This window comes from Geotrypetes seraphini, chromosome 1, assembly GCF_902459505.1.
Source record: "Geotrypetes seraphini chromosome 1, aGeoSer1.1, whole genome shotgun sequence".
In the NCBI taxonomy this organism is placed as follows: domain Eukaryota; kingdom Metazoa; phylum Chordata; class Amphibia; order Gymnophiona; family Dermophiidae; genus Geotrypetes; species Geotrypetes seraphini.
This window is the reverse complement of record NC_047084.1, coordinates 449711270-449736109: the sequence shown is the minus strand read 5'-3', so window position 1 is coordinate 449736109 and position 24840 is coordinate 449711270. Positions and strand designations below refer to the sequence as shown.

Sequence of the window (24840 nt, the reverse complement as noted above, 5' to 3'; positions counted from 1 at the left end):
CGCACCGCGCGTGCGCGAGTGCCTTCCCGCCCGACGGAGGAATGCGTGGTCCCCAGTTTCTTCGTTTCCGCGGAGCGAAGAAGACGCGTGTGTTTTTTCAACGGCCGTTGAAACCACTTTTTTGCCTTCCCGCTCGCGCTTTTTTCCTTATTTTTTCTTTCTTTACCTTCGGGTTTATTTTTTCTTTGATTTGCTTTTTCCCTTTTTCTTTCGTTTTGCCCCGGCGGGGCCTGTTGCCAGTATACAGGCCTCGGGCTTCGATTTTGCGGAGGCTATCTTCCCCTTCATGCCCCCGCAGGTCGGTTTTAAGAAGTGCCAGCGGTGTGCACGCCCGATCTCCTTAACTGACCCACACAATTGGTGTTTGCAGTGTCTGGGTCCGGAGCATCGGGCGGATTCCTGCACCCGCTGTGCCACTCTTAAAAAGAGAACTCTTAAAAACCGAAGAATCCAACAAACTCTTCTCTTCGGTACCGAGTCGGCGATGGACTCCTCACCTTCAACGGCGGTACCTCAAAAATCGGCACCGTCGACCTCGACACCGACCGACCCCGCATCGGCGCCGCTGGCGCCAGGTAAGCCGGCTAAGAAGCCTTCCTCTTCCCTCGAGCGCCCTCCAGCTACGGTGGCGACACCGTCCTTACCGGCATCGCACCGGTCCCGCAAACGCTCCGCCCCGATCTCGGTGAGTGTCTCATCATCGGCCTCCTCATCGCCGGGGCGTGGAGCGGCATCTAAGGAACCGAAGAAAAAGAAAGCGGTTCCGATGCCACCCCTCGATGACCGTATCTCGGCCATCTTAAAGGCTCAACTCCAGGAGCAGTTGAAGAAACAACTTGAACAACTGTTGCCCACTATCCTGGCACCGCTCCTTCCGGTACCAGACCGGCCCGAGCCCCGTACCGAGCCCCCGGTGTCCACCCCTTCGGTACCGGTGAACACCTCCATGCCGATCCTTTCGGCCCAACAACTTCATGGCGATCCAGTGGTTCATTCTCAGGCCACATTGGATCCTCCTCGGCACCAGGCGGTACGGCACTCTTCTCGGGACCGAGATAGACGCCGGTCGTCCTCCCCTGGTACTGTTTCGGTGCGCTCTGGAAAGTCTTTGTCCAAGACTCGCCATACCGCGCCCTCCACCCCGGTGTCTCGACATGCACCAGAGGTCAGGGACCCTGACTTATGGGAGGACACTCCTCTCGGTACCGAGGAGGATCCCTCCTCATCTGATGAGGAACCATCGGCACCCGATGCCACCTCCAAACCAGAGCAGTCCTCTTTTTCTAAATTTCTGAGAGAAATGTCTGCTGCCCTGTCACTTCCTCTAGAATCTGACTCAAAAAAGTCTCAGGCCTTTCTAGAGGCCTTAGACTTTGAGCAACCTCCTAAGGAGTTCCTCAAGCTTCCCGTGCATGACATCCTACGGGAAACGTTCTATAAAAACTTGGAAAATCCCCTCACGGTACCGGGAGCCCCCCGTAAACTGGACAACCTTTACCGTGTCATTCCTATTCCTGGATTCGACAAATCTCAATTGCCCCATGAGTCCCTTCTGGTGGAATCCACCTTAAAAAAGACTCAGGGCTCCAGTGTCTATGCCTCTACCCCTCCTGGCAGAGAAGGTAAGACCATGGACAAGTTTGGCAAGAGGCTTTACCAGAATGCCATGCTTGCCAACAGGGCAAACAACTATTCCTTCCATTTTTCTTTCTATCTGAAACATTTGGTCCAACAACTGTCTGCCCTCCAGAAGTACCTTCCTGAGCGCAAGGTCCCGTTATTCCAACAACACATCTCTGGTCTTCTCCAGATGTGAAAATATATGGTCCGCTCAATATACGACTCCTTCGAGCTCACCTCTCGGGCCTCTGCCATGGCCGTAGCCATGCGTCGATTAGCCTGGCTCAGAGTCTCCGACCTGGACATCAATCACCAGGATCGTTTGGCCAACGCCCCCTGTCTCGGGGATGAACTCTTTGGAGAGTCACTGGATTCCACCACCCAGAAACTCTCGGCCCATGAGACCAGGTGGGACACCCTAATCAAGCCGAAAAAGAAGGCTCCGCCTGCTCGACCCTATCGGCCTCAATCATCTTACCAGCGGAGGTTCTCAGCCAGGCCACTCAATCCGCCTCCTCAACAATCTCGGCGACCCCGTCAACAGCAGCACCATGCCCAGGCTCGATCTCAGGCCACTCAACCCTCTAAGCCTTCTCAGCCTGCTAAACAATCTCAGCCCTTTTGACTCTTCTCTCCAGGGCATAGCCAGTCATCCACCCTCGCTGCCTCTTCCACAGCCTATAGGGGGTCGTCTCACCATTTTCTCAAGCCGTTGGGAAGTCATCACGTCAGACCAGTGGGTCCTCAACATCATCCGCCACGGCTACTCTCTCAACTTCCAGACTCTTCCACCGGACAACCTTCCCGTAGAGTCTGCTTCTCACTCCTCTCAAACCCCCCTCCTCCTGAGGGAGGTTCAATCCCTCCTCCTTCTCAATGCCATCGAAGAAGTACCTCCAGATCAAAGGGGTCAGGGATTCTACTCCCGCTACTTCCTTGTACCCAAAAAGACGGGAGACCTCCGTCCCATTCTCGATCTCAGGGACCTCAACAAGTGTCTGGTCAAGGAAAAGTTCAGGATGCTCTCCCTTGCCACACTTTACCCTCTTCTTTCTCAACACGACTGGCTATGTTCCCTGGACCTCAAAGAGGCCTACACTCACATCTCCATCCATCAGAACTCTCGCCGCTACCTGCGGTTCCAGGTACTACACCACCACTACCAGTACAAAGTACTACCATTTGGCCTCGCTTCCTCCCCCAGAGTCTTCACCAAATGCCTGATAGTGGTGGCGGCCTTCCTCAGGTCTCACAACCTCCAGGTGTTCCCCTACTTGGACGATTGGTTGGTGAAAGCACCTTCATCTCAACTCGTGCTACAAGCTACTCATCACACCATCTCTCTCCTCCACCTCCTGGGGTTCGAGATCAACTACCCCAAGTCGCACCTGCTTCCCACCCAGCGACTTCAATTCATCGGAGCAGTCCTGGACACCACGCTGATGAGGGCCTTTCTCCCCTCAGATCGCAAGCAGACCCTGCTCCATCTCTGCCGTCAGGTACTCATGCATCCCTCCATTCCTGCCCGACAGATGATGGTCCTCCTGGGTCACATGGCCTCGACGGTGCATGTCCTTCCTCTGGCGCGACTCCACCTCAGGACACCTCAATGGACTCTCGCCAACCAATGGTCACAGACTACAGATCTTCTTTCTCATCCCATCTCTGTGACATCATCTCTTCAGCAATCTCTCCAATGGTGGTTGAACTCCTCAAATCTTTCCAGGGGTCTACTCTTTCATCTGCCCCCTCACTCTATGATCATCACCACCGATGCGTCCCCCTACGCATGGGGAGCTCACCTAGGCGACCTACGCACCCAGGGACTTTGGACCCCACAGGAGCGTCGTCATCACATAAATTTCCTGGAACTCAGAGCCATGTTCTACGCCCTCAAGGCTTTCCAACATCTTCTCTGCCCTCAAGTCCTCCTCCTGTGCACAGACAATCAAGTCGCCATGTACTACATAAACAAGCAGGGCGGCACCAGATCTCGCCCCCTTTGTTTGGAGGCTCTGCGCATCTGGACCTGGGCCACGGACCGCAATCTCTTCCTCAGGGCGGTCTATATCCAGGGCGAACAGAACTCTCTGGCCGACAATCTCAGCCGCATCCTTCAACCTCACGAGTGGACGTTGGACCCTCCGACTCTGCTCTCCATCTTTGCTCGATGGGGCACTCCACAGGTGGACCTCTTTGCAGCTCCTCACAACCATCAGCTGCCCCAGTTCTGTTCCAGACTCTTCTCTCCTCACCGTCTGGCACCGGATGCATTCCTGCTCGACTGGAGGGATCGGTTCCTCTATGCCTTCCCTCCACTTCCTCTGATGTTGCGGACCTTGTCCAAACTCCGCAAGGACAACGCCACCATGATTCTCATCGCCCCTCGGTGGCCTTGTCAACACTGGTTCTCCCTCCTGCTCCAACTCAGCTCCAGGGAGCCCATTCCTCTTCCTGTGTTTCCTACTCTACTTACACAGCAGCATCAGTCTCTACTGCATCCCAATCTGTCTTCCCTCCACCTGACAGCTTGGTTTCTCTCGGGCTGACCTCTCCGGAGAATCTATCTCAACCGGTCCGCCTCATTTTGGACGCCTCCAGGAAACCGGCCACTCTCCAATGTTACCATCAGAAGTGGACCAGATTCTCCTCGTGGTGTCTCCGGCATCATCAAGAACCCACCTCTTTGGCGGTGGAAACTGTCTTGGAATATTTGCTCTCGCTGTCCAACGCTGGCCTCAAAACCACCTCCATCAGAGTCCACCTCAGTGCCATCACTGCGTTTCACGAGCCTATTCTCGGAAAACCCCTCACGGCTCATCCTCTGGTTTCCAGATTTATGAGAGGGCTCTTCAACATCAAACCGCCTCTCAAGCCTCCTCCTGTCGTCTGGGACCTGAATGTGGTTCTCTCAGCTCTCATGAAACCTCCGTTTGAGCCTCTTGCCACAACTTCACTCAGGCTTCTTACCTGGAAGGTGCTTTTCCTAATTGCCATCACCTCTGCCAGGAGGGTTAGTGAACTGCATGCACTGGTTGCCGACCCACCTTTCACTGTTTTCCACCATGACAAGGTTGTTCTGCGTACCCATCCTAAATTCCTTCCCAAGGTGGTCTCAGCTTTTCACCTCAACCAGTCCATTGTGCTACCCGTCTTCTTCCCTAAGCCTCACTCGCATCCTGGGGAACAGGCGTTGCACACGCTGGATTGTAAGCGTGCCCTTGCTTACTATCTTGATCGTACCAGAGCTCACCGAACAGCCCCTCAGCTCTTTTTGTCTTTCGACCCCAACCGTTTGGGTCATCCTGTCTCCAAACGGACACTTTCCAATTGGCTTGCTGCCTGTATTGCTTTCTGCTACGCTCGGGCCGGTCTCTCACTGGAAGGAACTGTCACGGCCCACAGAGTCCGAGCTATGGCTGCTTCTGTAGCTTTCCTCCGCTCCACGCCCATCGAGGAAATCTGCAAGGCGGCCACTTGGTCCTCAGTTCACACGTTCACTACTCACTACTGTCTGGATGCGTTCTCCAGACGGGATGGACACTTCGGCCAATCTGTGTTACAAAATTTATTTTCCTAATGGCCAACCATCCCACCTCCCTCTTTGTTAGCTTGGAGGTCACCCATGTGTTAAGAATATGCTGCCTGCTTGTCCTGGGATAAAGCACAGTTACTTACCGTAACAGGTGTTATCCAGGGACAGCAGGCAGATATTCTTACGTCCCACCCACCTCCCCGGGTTGGCTTCTTAGCTGGCTTATCCTAACTGGGGACCACGCACTCCTCCGTCGGGCGGGAAGGCACTCGCGCACGCGCGGTGCGGCCAACTAGAAACTTCTAGTTAAAAAGGTCCGTACCGAGGGCTCCGTCGGTGACGTCACCCATGTGTTAAGAATATCTGCCTGCTGTCCCTGGATAACACCTGTTACGGTAAGTAACTGTGCTTTATTAGTATATGGATGGGAGGGGTGGGCTTCTTATAAAATTATTTATTTGGAATGTTACAAATAAGAATGTCAAGTGATTAATTAAGATATTTATGAATGATTGTTGTACACTTGTAATTTTTGAAAATGAATAAAGATTTATTTTTTTAAAAAAAGGTTGCTGTGGGGTGTTTCCTCCCCCGTTCTTCTGTTCTCTCCTGTAGGGCTTTTGCTGGCTTTGAAACTAACTGACTGGGGTCAGCAGGGAGAAAGAGGAGGTGCTGAAAACAGTGATCAGTATCTCCTGCAAAGGACTCGCAGGAGCAAGACCCTTGGTTCAGTATACCATCCCTATCTACTGGAAAAGATATCAAGGTAAGAATCTAATCTCTTTTTTTAAACCATATACTGTAAAGCAATGTTTCCCAAGTCAGTTCTGGAGTACCCCATTGCCAGTCGGGATTTCAGGATATCCACAATGAATATGTATGAGATTTATTTGCATATACTGCCTACATCATGTGTACATCAAGCTTATTGATTGTGGATATCCTGAAAACCAGACTGGCAAGGGTGTACTCCAGGATTGACTTGAGATGCACTGCTGTAAGGTATAGAAATACTAGTGACTGTAAAAATATTTTTAAACATATGGCTCAGTAACAGCTTTTCTACATTCCTGTGCAAAAGGCTTGGGTTTGATTGCTTGGCCCAGCTTTCATGTCCAAGACCAGCTAGGCCAGGGTCAAGTTTCAAGTTTATTAGGATTTTATATACCGCCTATCAAGGTTATCTAAGCGATTTGCTGTGTAAGTAACCCTGTGATGCACACTTTAGCAATTTCCAGAGATAAAGACTGAATCTATAATATATAATATATAAATTGTATAGAAGAAAGATAGCTATAGTAGTGCCTGTTGCACCCTCCCTCTCCTCTGTATTGCAGATTCAGAGGAAGTGAAGAAAGCTGTCCTGGAGATGAAAGAGGAGGAGCTAGTGAGTGAGCGGACGGAGGCCTTCACCATAGCCCGTAACCTTTTGACTGCTGCGGCTGATGCTACTGAGAGAGTCATGTCCTCTTACAAAGAGGTGAGCTGCAAGCAAAAAGCTCCATCTGCTAAATTAAAAGGAACGAGACAGGTGAAATAGTGAAATTTCTGCACCTGTGGCATTCGCATGTTGTCGTTTACTCTGTAACTTGGCAGTATACACTTCCCTGAGAACTCCGTTCCTCAGACAAATTGCTTTTATCTGTAACCTTCTCCACTTCCAATTCCGGACTTCGTTCCTTTCAGCTCACTGTCTTATATGCCTGGAATAAATTACCGTGTTTCCCCGAAAATAAGACAGTGTCTTAATATTAATTTTGGATCCTAAAAATGCATTAGGGCTTATTTTCGGGGGGGGGGTCTTATTTTTTTTTTCATGTACAACAATCATTTCTCCCTTCCTCTCCTCCACCCCAATTCTTCTTCTTTCCTTTCTCCCCCCGCCCCCACATGCAGCATCTTTCCTCCCCCTTACCCATTCCCTTGTGCAGCAGAACCCCACCGACCCTCCCACCATGAGACTGACATACTTCCACTCCAAGGCCTCCAAAAACAGTAGGGGGTGGCAGCACTCTGAACAAGCTGTTTTGCGGTCTTCCCCGCCGGGGCTGGGCCTTCCCTCTGCAACATCTTTCTATCCCTTCCTCCCATCCCCCTGTGCAGCAAAACCCCACTGATACGCCCACTGTGATGCAGCAGAGGGAAAGCCCCAGCGGGGAAGAACACGAAGCAGCCCATTCAGAGTGCTGCTGCTTTAGGAACCCTCGAAGCGAAGGTATGTTGGGTCTCACCGGGGTGGGGTTTGCTGAATTGATGAGTCTGATTTTTTTTTTCAGCGAATCCGATATCAGGGATAGAGTTGGGGGCTTCTGGGGTTGATCTTAACTAGGGCTTATTTTTTTGGGGTAGGGCTTATATTAGGAACATCTTTAAAAATCATGCTAGGTCTTATTTTCGGGGAAACAGGGTACCTGAGTCCATCCAAAATGCTTCTTCCTCAAATATAGGCTGAAAACCCATAGCCTTCAACTCATAATCCTTCTTCCCTCTGCTCACCACCCTAGCCAGCAATTTAACCATCCCCTTTAAGGCATCATGTTTGTCTTTCTTGATTGTTTAGAGTGTAAGCTCATTCAAGCAGGGACTGTCTCCTTTGTGACTGTACAGCGCTGCATACATCTGGTAGCGCTTTAGAAATAATAATAGTAGTAGTAGTGCTGGTGATGCGATAAGGTTCTCTAATATATCTCAGGTGACAGAGCTGGCAGGATATACAGCACGAGTGCATGAGATGTTTGAGGTCTTTGAGGATGTGCAGAAGGGCAGCTATAAGCGTCCTGGGGACCCCGAAGAGATCCAGATGAAAGAAGGAGCTATCATCCGACATGGAATCCGCATTGAGGGACCCCTGGAAATTAAAGGTGAGAAAAGCCTATGCAGCACCCATTTTTAGTTGACCGAAGATTACAATTTGAAATAAACAGGAACTTGGCTAGTTGCCTACAAAATCCCAAATCTCTGTCTGGTATATTGTCAAACTTATCTCACGATGCTTGTACATATGAAAACCAGTTGCTCCCATGAAGCATCTCCCAAGAGCTTGAAAGTGTTTTCTCAATTAGAGTTCTCTAGAGAAAACTGATGTTCTAGTGCAGTGGTCTTCACTAATTTTTAAGAGAGGGCCATTTTGGGCTCAAATGGGCTGAAGGAGAGCATTTTGTCTCTTCTGCTTTCCTGCAGTCAAACTCATCAACAAGGCAAAAAAATACAATCACGTTTTCCCTCTTGAAAAACACATACTGGCTGCCCATACCCCATTGCATCTCCTTTAAAATGTTACTCCTTGTCTTCAAAACAAAACAAGTAAATACTCCGGCTTTCATCGACAGACTATTGATTCCTTACTTAACATTGCGAACTTTACGATCTTCCCAACAAAATCTTTCGATTCCCTCACTGTGTCACGTATTCTACAACACCAAACATAAAACAATCTTCTCTGTAGTCACCCCCAATTTATGGAACACACTTCCCAGACATATCAGGAACATATTACTAATAACTGGAAAGACCACAGTAGGCTTAATTTTAATTTCTGGTGGAATTCGTTATGTCACTTTTATAGAATGGAAAGATCACTGGCGGTACAGAATGGAAAGTATAAAAATTTTATAAAAATATGGGATCCATTAACATCTTTTTGTCATGATTAAATGCCATTTGTTCTATTAACTATTGTATACTGGACTATTGTAACATCATATACCTGGGATCCTATAAAAACACCATCAAACGCTTAAGAATAGTTCAAAATGCTGCTGTCCGCCTCATCTTCGGCCTCAAAAAATATGACCACGTTAGCCCCTATTACGCTAAACTCCACTTGCTGCCGGTGGAGGCAAGGATCATCTTCAAATTCGCCTGCCTCTGCTTCAAAACCCTAGCAGGCTCTTCCCCAATCTACCTATCCGAGCACCTTGAAATCGCTGGCCTCTCTCGTACACGAAACACCTACCTGTTCTCCTTTCCTTCCCTGAAAGGCTGCCTCTACAAGAAATTTCTCAACAGATCCCTCGCATTCCAAGCGGGCAAATGGAACAAATGCCTCACAGCACTCATCTCCAATCCCCCCCCCCTACCAAATGTTCAGGAAGACAATCAAAACCTACCTTTATGATAAATTCCTCTAACTTCTCCCCCCCCCTCTTCCTTGCCTCCTCCTCGGACCTTGACTTATCTCAGTCTCTTGACTCTTCCAATTCTGTCTGCCACCAAACGGCTTAACAAAATGGATCACCCTATCCAACTAATCACCCCTTCTTCTTTACCCCCCTTACTTAATGCCTCTGCTCGGCTTTATCGAACGCCGCAGTATATATCACTGCTGTATGTAACACTACTGTATGAACTCCGCTATATATATGCAACTTACAACAAATGTAACTTCTCTGCAATAGTAACCGACCTGAAAAATAACTTCACCACAAATGTAGCGTCGCCGAAAATGTAAATGTAGCTATGCCAAAAAAAAAAAATGTGTAATTTCACTGTAATGTACAGTCTCTTCATCTGTTAACTGCATAGAACTTCCATGGTAATGCGGTATACAAAAATAAAGTTATTATTATTATTATTAATAATTATACACCACTTAGTGTTGGGTGGGGGGAGGGTTTCAATTGGAGGGTTTATGATCTTATAATGAATAATGGGCTTAGAGGGAGGGTGGGGGAGGGTTGCATTTATATTTATAGGATACAATGATAAGATGTTCAAGTGGTCTAATAGTGTTTATTAGAATTTTTATACACTTGATGAAAGTTTAAAAATGAATAAAGAATTTAAAAAAAAAGGAATGAATCCTCCTTACCCATATATAGGACAAAACTAAAGACTTCTATTTAAGGATGCCTTCACTCCTTAAGAACTCTCTATTTCTAAGTAGTGCAGTACTTCACCCTTCCCCTCCCTATTGTGTAAGTCTGTTTGACTTTTTCTTTATTTGAATATTGTATTTATTCCCTTACCCCCTTTTGTGTGCCTATTTTAATTTGTTTTACTGATTATATGTCCTAATAAGATTTTTTTTTCTATCCCCCTATGTTTGTAACAATATGTATTCTTATGGAAACCACCTAGACATAATGATAGGTGGGATATCAAATACCTAATAAACTTGAAACTCCAGAGCTTGAATTGACTCAGTGCCTGGAGTACCTGGGAGTATTGTTCGACATGGCATTGGCACAAGTTTTTTTCCAGAACCATGCAGACTGAAGCTCCAGAAGCAAATTTCAGAGCTACTACAGAGACAGGCTCTCACGTGGCATGGCATTATGTGCAGGTCCTGGAGTTGATGGTGGCAACCATAAAGGTAGATCCTTGGGCCAGAGAGTACATGAGACGTCTCCAAGACTCTTCTCTCTCACTGGTCCCCTCAGTCGGACTTGCTACAACAGAATCTCCCCTGGCTACCTACAGCAAAGAGCAGCTTCAGGTTGTGGCTAAGGTCAGCTGTCCTTTCCAGGGGCAAGCCTCTTCACATCTCCTTCTGGGAGATAAGACCAAAGCCATCCTTTATGGTTCAGGAGGTCACTGCAACAGATGCCCAGTACAGGGGCATTGAATTCTGGCTCAGCAGAAGTGGTCCATAAATTTCTTGGACCTCGGAGCCATTTGTCTAGCACTTCGGACACTAGAGAAGTCTCTAGAGGGCAAGGCAGTCGGTCTTTTTGGACTATGCGATAGTGGTAGCATATGTCAACAGGCAAGGAGGCACCAGAAGCGCCTCATTGCGTCTAGAAGCTCAACTTTTTTTCCAGTGGGTAGAGGCTCACTTGCAGGTCGACTTTCTCAGTTGGCAGACTCTTGACTCGGGGAAATGATCACAATTGTTCGACACCATAGTTCGGCGGTGGAGGCTTATACAGATGGATTTAATAGCCTCGGTGATGAATACCAAGATGCCTCGTTTTTAGAGCTGAAGATTTGAGCTCAGAAATGAGAAATTGGATGTGTTAGTCCATCTATGGCTGAAGAACAAGCTCTTGTACATGTTTCCCCCATGGCCCTTGCTCAGTCAAATCATTTGCTGGATTGCAATCGGTCCTGACTTGGTAGTCCTAGTGGTGCACAATTTGCCTTGCAGACCATGGTATGTGGACTTATTTTGTCTTCAGAAGGTCGAAGGCCTCAAGACTTCTGGTCCAAGCGGATCTTCTCACTCGGGGATCTGTCCCTATCGAGAATTCAGAACACTTTAGGCTTACTACATGGCTTTTGAGTGGATGGAACAACCAGTAACAGCAAATAACCAGAACTGGTGTTCAGATAAAACTGTGAAAACCAAATACACCAAAATCAATAGCAATAAGAAACTTTACAAGCATACGGAGAAGACTTCAGAGACCTTAATTCAGACAGCATGACTGCTATTAGAGTTGTAGGTCAGTGGCTCGATCATTAGTCCAAACTCCAGAGTGCTGTTTTTTATAAATATTCTTTTTATAAATATTTTTGAATGATTTTAAATAAGTTTTTCTTGATGTTTTAAATATTTTATCGTGAATAGTGTAGATAATCTTTAACTACAAACTATTATCAATTGCATACAAGATAGCATCTTAGTAAAGCCGTGGAGGGGCATAATCGAAAGGGACGTCTAAGTCCGTTTACGTCCATCTCGCAAGTCGTCCAAAGTTAAAAAGAGCCTAAGACACATTTTCGAAAGATACGTCCAACTTTTTTTTACTTTCGAAAATCATCTAATTATACGTCCTGCCGATCTGATCGTCCAGGCCGCTAAATCGTTCATCTTTATATCACATTTCTGTCCAACTCCTAAACTCCTAGAACAAAGCCCTGTTGGACGTGGGAGGAGTCTGCAAAGTGATGGACTGCACACCCAGACTTGCACCTAAATAGTGGGGTACCTTACAGGGCACTGCTGTGAACTTCACAAAAAAGAGTGCCATGACTTCTCACTACAGCTCCCTTATAGGTGACGATGAGCCCCCCATCAAACCACCTCCAGAATCCCCTAGATCTACTTATCTACCACCCCAATAGCCCTTATAGCTGCAGGAGCCACTTATATGCTAGTAACAAAGAGTTTTGGGGGTGTATAGAGCAGTGCACATGTTTAAGTAACAATGCAGTGATTACAGGGGCTTATGGGTATGAGTCCTCCTCTCTATGGGTCCCTAACCCACCCCCAAGATGACTTAAGCTGCCTTTGGACTGGACGACTAGGCTTTCCTATGCCAGGCGGCCAGGTGATGATTGTCTGGAGGCTGAAATTTAAAGTTGTGAATAAAATTTTTATGGGGTGGGGGGGTTGGTGATCACTGGTGTAATGTGTAGGGGGTCTGTGTTATGTGTTTTCTGGTGAGTTTAGATGGGTTTTTGTGACTTAGACCATGTTTTACATGGTCTAAGTCACAACGTCCAAGTTCCGTCTAGACTGTTGTAAAGCTTTCAATTATAAATGCTGTATGACTAAGTCTAAGCCAGCCCACGTCCCACCCAACTCCCGCCCTTGACATGCCTCTCTCTGGGCTCACCTCGTGTGAGCAGAATGGCCGGGACCTTTTTTCCTTCATTGGAATCGGGCTGACGTAGCATCGATCCCCGGTAAGTCTTTCTTTCTTTCTTTCTTGGTGCGTTACCTCGGTAACGCCACCGGCTGAGTTAGAGAGTTGCGCGGGGACAGAAATCCCACCCGTCCCCGCCAAAATCCCACCCGTCCCCATCCGTCCCCGTGAGGAATTCCTCCGTCCCCACCCGTCCCCGCGAGGAATCCCCTCCGTCCCCACCCGTCCCCGCAAGGAATCCCCTCCGTCACCACCCTTCCCTATAAACTTCAGAAATAGTTATTTTATTTAATTATGCTACTGAATTAAAGGCTCTGGTAGAGACCCATTTACAAATAAGCAAAGAGACTTTACTAATTTGGAAAAATTAATTGGGAAGAATACATACTTTGTAAATGGGTTTCTACCAGAACCTCTAATGTAAATATAAAATATAAATACTCAGCTGATGAGAACCCACAAACTGTCAGCTGAGGACTTCCTTTGCAGTTGGCCGGGGGTCCCTTTTGCCAAGCTTGGCAGGCAGCAGTAGCGTCCCTGAGTCACAGATGCTGGCACCTCATTGGCTCATGGATGCTGCCAGCCACTGCTGCGCTTGGTGGAGGGGAGTTCTGGCCATCTCTAGAGGAGGTCCTCTGCTGGCGGTGCTTGGGGATCCCCACCAGTCACAGCAAGGGTCAACAAGTACTTCAACACTGTAGAAATAAAACCAGAAATGCATTTCCTTTTCTTTTGAACACAATACAAAGACATCTGCCATATACATTTCCCAAAGCTAACATATTTTAGTCAATAAATTCCGTTTTTTACCTTTGTTGTCTGGAGACTTATTTTTCCATAAAGTTGGTCCCAGTTTCTTTTTTCCGCTTTCCCATCTTCTGTAAATTCTTCTGTTGCTGTCCATTGGTTCCCCCTACCATGGTCCAGCATTTATCTCTTTCTCATCTTTCGTGCCTGCCCACCAGCCCCACGCCCAACATTTCTCCTTCTATCACCCCTCTCCAGCATTATGCCATATCTCTCCCTCCATTCCCTTCACCACTGTCCAATATTCCTCCCTCTTGCATCCCTTTCAATCTGCCCCATTGTTCCCTTGCCACATTTCTCACTCTCATCTTTTTCTTCCCTATCATATTCTGTACCTTCCTCCCTACGACCAAAAATTCTCCTCTTTCTTCCATTTGCCGTGTGACACAACCATCTCTCTTTCCCGCTCATTGACACACCCACACCCAATTCTCCCTTTCTATTCCCTCTCCACCTCAGCATCTCTTTCCCTCCTTTCCTCTCTCCCCAGTTCATGACTTCTGTGTCCAAAAATGCACTCCCTTCCACCACTTCATTCGAGTCCAGATAACAGCAGGGGTTGGAGGCAGCCTGCAGCAAGCCATATGTAGCCGACCCAGAAGTCTTCCCCCAAAGTCAGAGCTGACATCAGAGGGAAGGCTTTGCATCAGTCTGGCGGCGGCTGAGGTGTCAGGTGGGAAGGGGTAGATACTGGATGTAGGAGGTGAGAGGAGACAGACTGTAGATAGAAATGGGGAGGGATCAGACACACTGGATGAAAGGGGAAAGATAAGACAAACTGGAATGCCTGGGGAGAGAGAAAAAGACAGATGATGGATGGAAAGAAAAGGAGAGGGGAGGAAGACATTGAATGGAAAGGAGGAGAGGGGGAGGATACGGATGGAAGGGAGGAAAGAGAAAGATGGAGCAGACACTGAATAGAAGGGGGAGAAAGAGAAATGAAGCAGATGCTGGGCTGAAAGGGGGGAAAGATGGGCAGATGCTGGATGGAAGGGGGGAGAAAGAAGGGTGGATGATGGATGGTATGACAGAGGGGGCAGAAAGGAGGAAGAGAGGAGACAGATCAGATGCTGGGCAGAAGCAGCAGACAGAGGGGCAGATGCTGGATGGAAAGAGGGGGAGGGGCAGATGCTGGATGGAAAGGGACCTCAGGTCAGCATCTGAATGGCCGTGCAAGTCTGCATGGGTCCAAATGGTGCCACACACTGCTAGACCCCCCCCCCCAGTCCATTGTGCTTTCTAGAAGCCAGTATTGTGGTGCAGCCTGGTCCCTGCTAGGTTTTCTCCCCTAGAATGGGACAGACTGTGCTTTTGCCAGCAGAGGCAGAGTGGTGAGCCTGCACGATGTCGCAAACTAGCCCCCCTCCTCACCCCACCCCACAAATGTCCTCCACCCAGAACAGGATCGAATCTGGGTTCCCAGTAGCTGAGCAGTGAGCCTACCGAGGTATCCCCTACCGAGAATGGAATCAACTCTGCAGTAAGAAGACTTAAAGAAGACTTAGAGCCATAAAGCACGAGACTCCCACGGGGATGAAAACAGCCTACCTAAATTCTGGCGATGCAGGCATGCAGCTTACAAGTCCGGCGTCGCGGCAGGAAATAGCCATGCTGAGCAGTGAGCTCAGCACGTACACAGATGAAAGCCTTGCTTGCTGATTGGTACGGCGGGGCGGGGCCGCCGGACCAATCAGCAAGCAAGGCTTTCATCTGTGTACGTGCTGAGCTCACTGCTCAGCATGGCTATTTCCTGCCGCGACGCCGGACTTGTAAGCTGCATGCCTGCATCGCCAAAATTTAGGTAGGCTGTTTTCATCCCCGTGGGAGTCCCGTGGGCCAGGCGGCGTCCCCGTGGGAGTCCCGTGGGTCAGGGGGGCATCCCCGTGGGAGTCCCGTGGGCCAGGGGGCGTCCCCGTGGGAGTCCCGTGGGCCAGGGGGGGAACCCGCGGGATCCCCGCGGGACCCGTTCCCGTGCAGACCTCTAGGCTGAGTCTCAGGCATTCCAGGCATCGAGTGCAGTCATGCCGGCCTCTACGAGACCTTCGAAGCGTGCCTCCTTTCATGGGAATACTCATCTCGAGGTTGCCCTTTATGGAGCGCACTGCTGCACCTTCATTACCAGTTTCATTGGTACGGTGCCGACTTCTGAACCTCGACAGACTTCGGTGTGCCTCGACGTCGATTGAGGCTTTGTGCCTCGACGTCGACGGATGCTTTGTACCTTCGACGTCGGCTGTGGCCGTGTGCTCCGCATCGCCTGATGCTTGTGCTTCGACGTTGCCTGAGGCTTGTGCCTCGACATCGACTGAGGCTGGGGGCCTCGACGTCGGCTGGAGCTCTGTGCCTCGTCGTTTACCGAGGCTTCGTGCCTCGCCGTCGACTGGGGCTTTGTGACTTGACGTCGTCTGAGGTTTTGTGCCCTTTGGTTGACTTTATGCGCTGGCTGAGGCTTTGGGCCTCGGTGTCGACTGCGGTTTTGTGCCCCGTTATCGACGGGGGCTTAGTGCCTCGACGTCTCCGGCTCCTATTCGAGAGGGTTCCCCGCTTTCTCTTCAGTTCATTCCAGGCAGACGTGCCGGAATCTTGTAGTACGGAGTTTGGTCTCCTGGGGGAAACTCTCTCCCTGCTCCGGCCGTGCATCGTCTCGCTTGGCGCAGAGTGTGGCTGGGGATCCGAACCTCCAGGATCGTCTCGCCACTTTACTTGCGTGAGTACTGCGCTTCTTGAGGCCTCTCTTGCGGCGGCCACTAACCGCCTCTCAGAACGCGACCGGTCCTTCGCCTATCTGGACGCCTTCAGCTGAATCCCTTCTGCCTTGGTGGTTTGGACTCCTTCTCCGGAGGGGCCCTACGGATACCTTTCCTGTGTTATCTCGGCCTCCTTCGCAGCAGCCGCAATAGCTGCAGCAGCGCCGGGTTATGGTCCAGCCGCCGGCTTCGGCGACTCCTGGCCGTCTTTTTGACTATTCTCGCATAGCCTCCGGGCTGCTCTCCTTCTGGGGATTCCTCCCCTCCTTTTGGGAAGGGTGTCTCAGTGTCTATGCACCGGGAGTATAGTCTCGCCTCTGTCTGTTGGGCATTCCCATCCTCCCATCTACGTCTAGTCCTGGCCCTTCGTGACCTGCACTAGTTTCTACTCCGGGAGCGGTTCAGCCTCTGTCCGCCCCAGTCTCGGGAGTCCGTCGGGGCGGACCTGAACCCAGTTGGTCTGCGCTCCTTCTTGTCTCGGCCTCAGGGGGAGGCCCTTGTTTGTTTATGCCGGAAGATGGCCCCTCTATCCTCGGTCCACCTCCGGTCTTTTCTGCCTCTGCCTCGGCAGGCCGCCCGTCTGCGCCTGAGTCAGCTGGTGTCTCGGTGGTCTTCGGTCTCGGCTGCGCAGATGATGATCCTTTTGGGACCATGGGTCTCCATGGTTCTTGTCCCACCGTTCGCCTGGTTTCATCTTCGTGTTCCCCACTGGTCCCGAGTGTCTCAGTGGTGGCAGGATCAGGATCCTGCTTTCCAGCACATTGTGGTGCCTCCCTCCTTGAAACTCTTGCTTCGTTGGTGGGCCACCTCTTCGTATCAGAAGGTTCTGACGATGGACTCCTCTGCATAGGCTTAGGGGCTCATCTCGACAGCCTTCGGACTCAGGGTCTTTGGTCGAATGTGGACTGTTGCTGCCGCATCAGCCTGCTGGAGCTCCGGGCCATTTACAATGCCGTGGTGGATTTTCGTTCTTAGTTGCAGGATTGCGAGGTCCTGGTGCATACAGACATCCAGGTGGCGATGTGTTCTGTGACCAAGCCATGGGGTACAGGTTCCCTGTCACTTTGCAGGGCAGCCCTTCGTCATTGGTAGGGGGCGTTATGCCACAACCTCTTTCTTCAGGCGGTGTATTTCCAGGACGAGCAGCATTGTTTGGTGCACACGTTGAGTCGCTTTTTTCGGCCGCCTGAATGGTCGCTCCATTCTCAGACTCTGCGGCAGGTGGTTATTCGGTGGGGAACTCCACAGGTAGTTCTGTTCTCTTCGCCCCTCACTCACTGGTTGCCTCGATACTGCTCGAGGATGTTCTCTCGGGTTCGCCTTGAGGCGGATGCTTTCCTTCTCGATTGGACGGGCAGGTTCCTCTATGCGTTCCCTCCCTTTCCTCTGATTCTCAGGTCTTTGGTACACCTCCTGTCGGTCAGCACCACCATGATCTTGATGGCTCCTCTGTGGCCCCAGCAGCCGTGGTTCTCCCTGCTCAGTGTCAGGGAGCCTCTGCTTCTACCTGTGTTTCCTTCTCTGTTGTCTCAGTGTTGAGGTTTTCTGTTGCATCCCAATCTGCAGTCTCTACACTTAGCTTGGTTCCTCGCCACGTACCTCCCTCCTGTTTCTCTCAGTCGGTGGGGATGTTCTTGAGGCCTCGCGGAAGAGCTCCACTCGGCAATGCTATTCCCAGAAATGGTCCAGGTTGCTGCGTGGTGTGCTGAGCACTGCATGGATCCGCTGTCTGCCTCCTTGCCTTCAGTGCTGGATTATCTGTTACACTTGTCTCGGTCTGGTCTCAAATCGACATCTATCCGAGTCCACCTCTGTGCGATTGCTGCCTTTCATCGGCCGCAGGATGGGAAGCTGCTCTCCGTCCATCCGACGGTTTTCCCGCTTTATGAAGGGTCTCTTCAATGTTCATCCTCCGCTCAAGTTCCCTCCGGTGGTTTGGGATCTTAGGGTGGTCCTGGCTCAATTGCTGAAACCTCCGTTTGAACCCATTGATAACGCTCTTTTGAAATACTTCACCTGGCAGGTGGTATTCCTGGTTGGTCTCGCGTCTGCTCGTAGAGTCAGTGAGCTGCAAGCTCTGGTTGCGGACCCGTCTTTTATTGTATTTCATCATGACACGGTGGTCCTGCGTACTTATTCCAAGTTCTTGCCCAAGGTGGTTTCGACTTTCATCTCAATCATTCCATTGTTCTCCCGGTCCTTTTTCCGAAGCTCCACTTGCCTCCTGGCGAGGGGCGCTTCACACTCTTGTTGTATGAGGGCATTAGCCTTTTACCTGCGTCCTATTGAGCCTCATCGGACGGCTCCTCAACTGTTCATCTCTTTTGATCCTCGTCGGTTGGGTCGCCCTGTTTCCAAGCGCACCTTATCCAACTGGTTGACTGCTTGTATTTCCTTCTGCTACGCTCGGGCTGGTCTCTCGCTGCAAGATCAGGTCACGGGGCATTATGTCCGAGTGATGGCGGCGTCTGTCGTTTTCCTCAGAGCCATGCCTATTGAGGAGCTCTGCAAGGTTGCCACTTGGTCTTTGGTTCATACCTTCACCTCTCACTGCTGTTTGGATGTTTTTCCAGGTGCAACGGCCAGTTTGGCCAGTCGAGGTTGCGTAATCTGTTTTCATAATTGCCAACTTTCCCTCCGTCCCTTTTTGGTTAGCTTGGAGGTCACCCACATGTGGAGAATATGCTGCCTGCTTGTCCTGGGATAAAGCACAGTTACTTACCGTAACAGGTGTTATCCAGGGACAGCAGGCAGATATTCTCGCAACCTTCCCACCTCCCCGAGGTTGGCTTCTTTGCTAGCTATCTGAACTGAAGACCATGAGTAGGGGATGCGCCCTCTAGTGGATCAGGAAGGCACACACATGCGCGGTGCAGCACCAGCAAACTTGAAATCTTCAATCAAGTTTGCTTGAAAAGCTGTCCGCGTCGGGGCTCCGTAGATGACGTCACCCAGATGTAGAGAATATCTGCCTGCTGTCTTTGGATAACACCTGTTACGGTAAGTAACTGTGCTTTTTGTTAACATTCAATTTCAAATCATGTTCACTCATCCAACTTCCGATCATTTTCATATACTTTTGCAAGCAAAGATCTATATTAGGGATGGCTTTTATCAGGAAGAAGAACAAAATATCATCGGCATATATTCTGTATTGCACACCCATCTCTTTAAATTTCTTCCCTTGTGGGACTCCTTTTTTAACTTCCACTATTCTTGACACCACATCCTTACTTCTCACCCTTAATGCTCTTTCATTTAGATAAGATGTAAACCATTTTAATACATCTCCTGCTAAACCTAGTTGTTTCAATTTCACTAATAAAATTTCCAAATTTACAGTGTCAAATGCCCCAGAGACAACTAAGGATACCATGAGATATTTATTACTTTTATCTATCCCTTCCCTCAAAGTCTCCAATACTGAGATTATTAACAATTCAACACTGTGCGCATGTCAGAATCCAAATTGAAACTCATCAAGGCAATTTTTTGTAGTATATAATCATTTAACTGATTCAATACTACTTTTCGATTACTTTTCCTAAAAATGAAACTACAGAGATAGGATGAAAGTTTTTTTTGGTTTTTTTTTTTTAAATCCTCAATATCCAAACCCTTTTTATTTAACACAGGAGTTTATCCATGCCTCTTCCTTATTGTTTCCAGTAAGTCAGTTGTATTGTTTTTCCTTCTAATTTTATTTTTTATCCTTATGTTAACCGTTTAGGTATATATTTGATAAATGATATATCAAAGATTAAATAAACTTAGAAACTTAGGCATTGCTGCCTCGTGGATGGAGACTAGGGCTGTCTCACCCAAGGAAATTTGTAGAGTGGCTACATGGTCTATCCTTCATTTTTGTTGTGCATTACTTTTATGCTCCACACATCACATGGTGTTCTTTATCACATATTATTATTGCTAATCACATTCTTTAGTTTAAGAGATAATTTTTTACTGATCGCTTGTTTTGTCTTTTTTAATGTCTTATCATGACATCACATGTCCAGTTTTTATGTTTTCCCATATTTGTAATTGTATATTCTTAGCCATCTTCATTTATATTTGTTAGGACCCCTGAAGAAGGCGTGTTTCCGAAACACGGACTGTGTCGGGTCCTTAGGTTTGTCTGAAGGGTGGTAACATTAACCGCATTTATATTTGATATAATAAACATAGCCTGCATCTTTTACACTTTGGAACTTTTAAACTGCCTTTGCTTACACTTTGTAATTTCTTCTTGTTTTTTGTCTGTTGTTCCACATCTACTGCAGTCCGTGTTGGATTTTTCCTTGTTTTCTATCCTTCATACCTTCACATGTTCTATAGGGTGACCATAGCAGCTGGGAAGGACACCACTTTCGGGGCCTTCATCTTAAAGGCAGGCGCATCAGACCCACTCTATATGTAATTGTTGCTAGTTGCACAAGTTTGGGTATTAGAGCAGAGCAAAATTGTAGTATTGGGGATTTTTCTTCGTTTTGTTTCTTCCTTCTTGTATCTTTTATTACAATGGTACTTGATTGCTTTTGTACAAACTGTGGGGGCAGGAGCAGCTCCCTGGGAAGGAGGTGGAGTTGGAAAACATGATTGACAGTTTTCTGCAAGCAACTTGCTAGTTCAGATACAAGACCCTAGCATTCAGGACCATTAGACACATCTACAAGAAATAAGATTACCGAGGTAAGAACCTAATCTTTCTTTCAATGAAACTTTGTATTTCAGAACTTTTGCTGCTCTGATTTGTAGAAAGGAAGGAGGTGCTGCACCCTGCTTTCTACACAACCCTGTTGTCTCTTTCAGGAATTGTACACATGAAGGTGATTCTTACCCTTTCAATAGGAGAGCCAGGGCCATTTTGTTTGCTAAATAAATCTAGGTGTGGTATGTTTGTGCATCTGTATGTGTCTTTATGTCTGATCTTCATATGGGGCCTGTATAATAAGAATATTGTAGTTAGGATAATCTGTCCTGCTGAGAGCACATTGCCTGAAGTGCTTTAATGCCCAGTCCCAAGTGCATTTGACTTGGGTGGAAGCTGAATATGTGACCTTTCTAGGATTTTAACTTATGAAATTTAGACACATAATGAGTTCCTCAGTTTATATTTACATCTCTGCTTTTCACTGTCCTTTTCTATTACACCATCTCTGTCTTTCTCCCAGGTCAAGTGGTAGATGTGGAGAATGGCATCATCTGTGAGAATCTTCCTATTGTGACACCTACAGGAGATGTGGTGGTGGCCAGCTTGAATATACGGGTAAGGGATGGGAGGAATTTGAGTTTATTTTCTGTAGTGTCTCCTAGTATAAGGGATATCCAAGTCCAAGATAATACAGTAGATCCCAACGTACAAGATGTTAATCTTAGCAATTTAAAAATAAAAAAAATCTTGCAATATGGTATTTCTCATATTCATGGACATCAGTTAAATTTATTTACATATACATTAGACACTGTAGAATTTGGTGATCACTGAGTCATTTAGGAAATCATTTTTCCAAATAATTTTACTTTAGAGTTTGTGATTAATTAAAGGAAATTGTCAAGTAGAAAAACATTCCTTGAGAAACTTAAGTCACGAGAGGTTGGTTAGATACAAATCATTATCTTGGACATGTGGGTGTCAACATCCACAGACCCCGACAAAGACAGTCCACAAGTGTACGGGACAGTTGGCTGATCAGACCCCCTCATTTGCCGAGGGTCGGCGCATGGTAGATCAGGTGGTCCAGGTCCTGAAAGACTTGGGTTGGATTGTGAATTACAGGAAAAGCCATTTTATCCCGAGACAATCCCTGGAATACCTGGGTGTCTTGTTCGACACTGCAGCTGGCTACATTATCTTCCAGAGGCACACAGACAGAAACTGTGCTGTTGGATTTCTTGTCTCCTGAACAGAGCTGCTCCATCAGCGTGGGACTATCTCCAGGTCCTGGGGTCCATGGTGGTCTCCATAGATATGGTTCCTTGGGCAAGGACGCATATGTGTCCTCTTCAGCACACTTTGCTCTTGTGCTGGGCTCCAAAGTCAAAATCATTGCAGACAGCTCTTCCTTGGACTCTGGAAACCCAGGCCATAATGAATTGGTGGCTCATTCTGCAGTCCCTCTCCAGGGGCATGCTGCTGCAGATTATGTCTTGGGCGGTTGTGATGAGAGATACTAGTCTCCACAGCTGGGGAGCCCATTGCAACTGTCATCCTATTCAGAGGTATTAGACACCCTCTCAAAAGAAATGGTCAATCAACCGATTGGCACTGTGGGCCATTGGCTTGATTCTGTTGAAATTGCAGATGACTCTGGAGGGCCAAGCAGTCTGAGTCTTCTCCGACAATGCGACAGTGGTGGCATTTGTCAATCACCAGGGAGGAACCAAGAATGCTTCTCTGGCTCTGGAAGCCCCACCTACTCTTTCTCTGGGTGGAGTGTCATCTCCAGGTGCTCTCAGCAGCACATGTGGTGGGAGTCAAAAATGTTCAAGCAGATTTTCTCAGCAGTCTTTGGATCTGGGTGGGTGGGCACTGTCCTCAGCAGTGCTGCAGCTGTGCACTGCTGGGGTCAGCCTTACTTCGACCTCCTGGCAGTGGCAAAGAACTTGAAAGCGGCCTGATTCTTCAGTTGAAGATCCAAGCCTGGAAGCAAGGACCTAGACCAGGGGTGGCCAAAAGGTCGATCGCGATGGCAACTTGAGTCGATTGCGGAGCCCATCCCGGCTCTGTGATCGACTTGCATTGCCTTCGCTTCTACCTGCTTCCCGACCCTGTAAAGAGGATGCTGAAGCGCCGGGCCAACCAACGTTCCTCACTCGACATCAATTCTGACGTCGGAGAGGAAATTCCGGGCCAGCCAATCGCTGCCTGGCTGGCCCGGAACTTCCTCTCTGACATTAGAATTGACGTCAGGTGGGGAAGGTTGGTCGGCCTGGTGCTTCAGTGTCCTCTTTACGGCGGCGGCCTGCTCCCTGATGGCGGCACCATGGGGGAGGGCAGGGAGACAGACAGAAAGAGGGCATGGATAGAGAGAAGGGCAGGGAGACAGAAAGAAAGGGGGCATGGAGAGAGAAAGACAGACATACAGAAATAAAGGGGGGAGCAGGGAGACAGAAAGAAAGGGGGCAGGGAGATAGAAAGAAAGATGGAGAGAAAGAAAGAAAGAAAGAAAGGGGAGGAGGTCAGGGAGAGAGGAAGAAAAAGTTGGGTGAGGGAATGAGGTCTAGAGGAGAGGAAGCTTACAGGAGGCTGAAAGAAGGGAAAAAGTATTGGATGCATAGTCAGAAGAAGAAAGTGCAACCAGAGACTGATGAAATTACCAGATAACAAAGGTAGGAAAAATGATTTTATTTTCAATTTAGTGATCAAAATGTGTCCGTTTTGAGAATTTACATCTGCTGTCTATATTTTGCACTATGGCCCCCTTTTACTAAACCGCAATAGATAATGAATTATTAGTTGCCTGGAGATGGAGATGTAGGTTTTGCATGACCAATGCGTGTTCCAAATCAGAATATGATAATGGGTGGGAGGGGAGGGAAAATAATGGGTGGGATAGGATATAAATTTTTAATGAATGTGCTAGGAGATAATCGTGTACACTATCATAGAATATTGGTTAAAACATAACTATTAATTAGATGGATATAAAAATGTATTCGCTGAATGTCAATGGTTTAAATCATCCTATTAAGAAGAAGAAATTATTATCGTTCCTTAAAAATCAAAATGCGGACATTTACTTCATTCAAGAGACCCATCTTTCGGAAATTGAATCAAAAAAATTATCTGGAGGTTGGATTTCTAAATGTTTATTTGCACCGGCTTTAAAGAAAAAAGCTGGAGTGGCTGTTCTAATAAACAAAAAATGTAATGCAGATTTTAAATTAATTAATTATGATCCCTTAGGTAGATGGGTACATATCGAGATGGTTCTGGGAAATACAACCCTGAATTTATTCAATTTATATGCTCCTAATACGAATCAAATGGAGTTTTTTAAACAAATTCAACAATTGCTCTTACCACTGGCTACATCTAATTTAATAGTAGCAGGGGATTTCAATGCTGTAATGGATCCGATTTTGGATAAAAAACCAAGTAAAGTTATGAAATCATTAGGCTTAGATAATTTGATAATATCTTGTGATTTAGTAGATATATGGCGAATTCTTCATTTTAATGATCAGGAATTTTCTTTTTGTTCTCAGGTCCATAAATCCTTTTCACGAATTGATTATATATTTGTTTCTAATAATATAGCGCAGCGTGTCTTAAAAGCAGTAATTGATCCCATTATAATTTCAGATCATGCTGGTGTGTGGATTAATCTTCAAAATTATGATATAGAAAACTTTGATTTAATTTGGAGATTTAATAATGATTTATTAGCGGATTCAAAATTTCTTGAAGATTTTAAAATAAAAATGCAAGAATTCTTTCAATTTAATGAATCAGATGATATTAATGCTGAGATCTTATGGGATGCTTTTAAAGCAACTATGAGAGGAAATATTATTTCATATTCTACATTTATTAACAAACAAAAAAAAAAACAATTTCTTGAGATGGGAAAGCAAATTAAATTATTAGAAAATAAAT

General features: G+C 47.6%; 1 protein-coding gene across 1 annotated transcript in view; it reads left to right on the top strand.

Moving 5' to 3' along the window:
• The window catches only part of ABCD1 (ATP binding cassette subfamily D member 1), a 106461-nt gene that overhangs the window by 43887 nt on the left and 37734 nt on the right, over window positions 1-24840 (top strand). The window contains exons 3-5 of the mRNA XM_033920973.1: window positions 6493-6635; window positions 7848-8016; window positions 21413-21507. Of these exons, the coding sequence (XP_033776864.1) occupies window positions 6493-6635; window positions 7848-8016; window positions 21413-21507 (407 nt within the window). The remainder of the gene's footprint in view (window positions 1-6492; window positions 6636-7847; window positions 8017-21412; window positions 21508-24840) is intronic.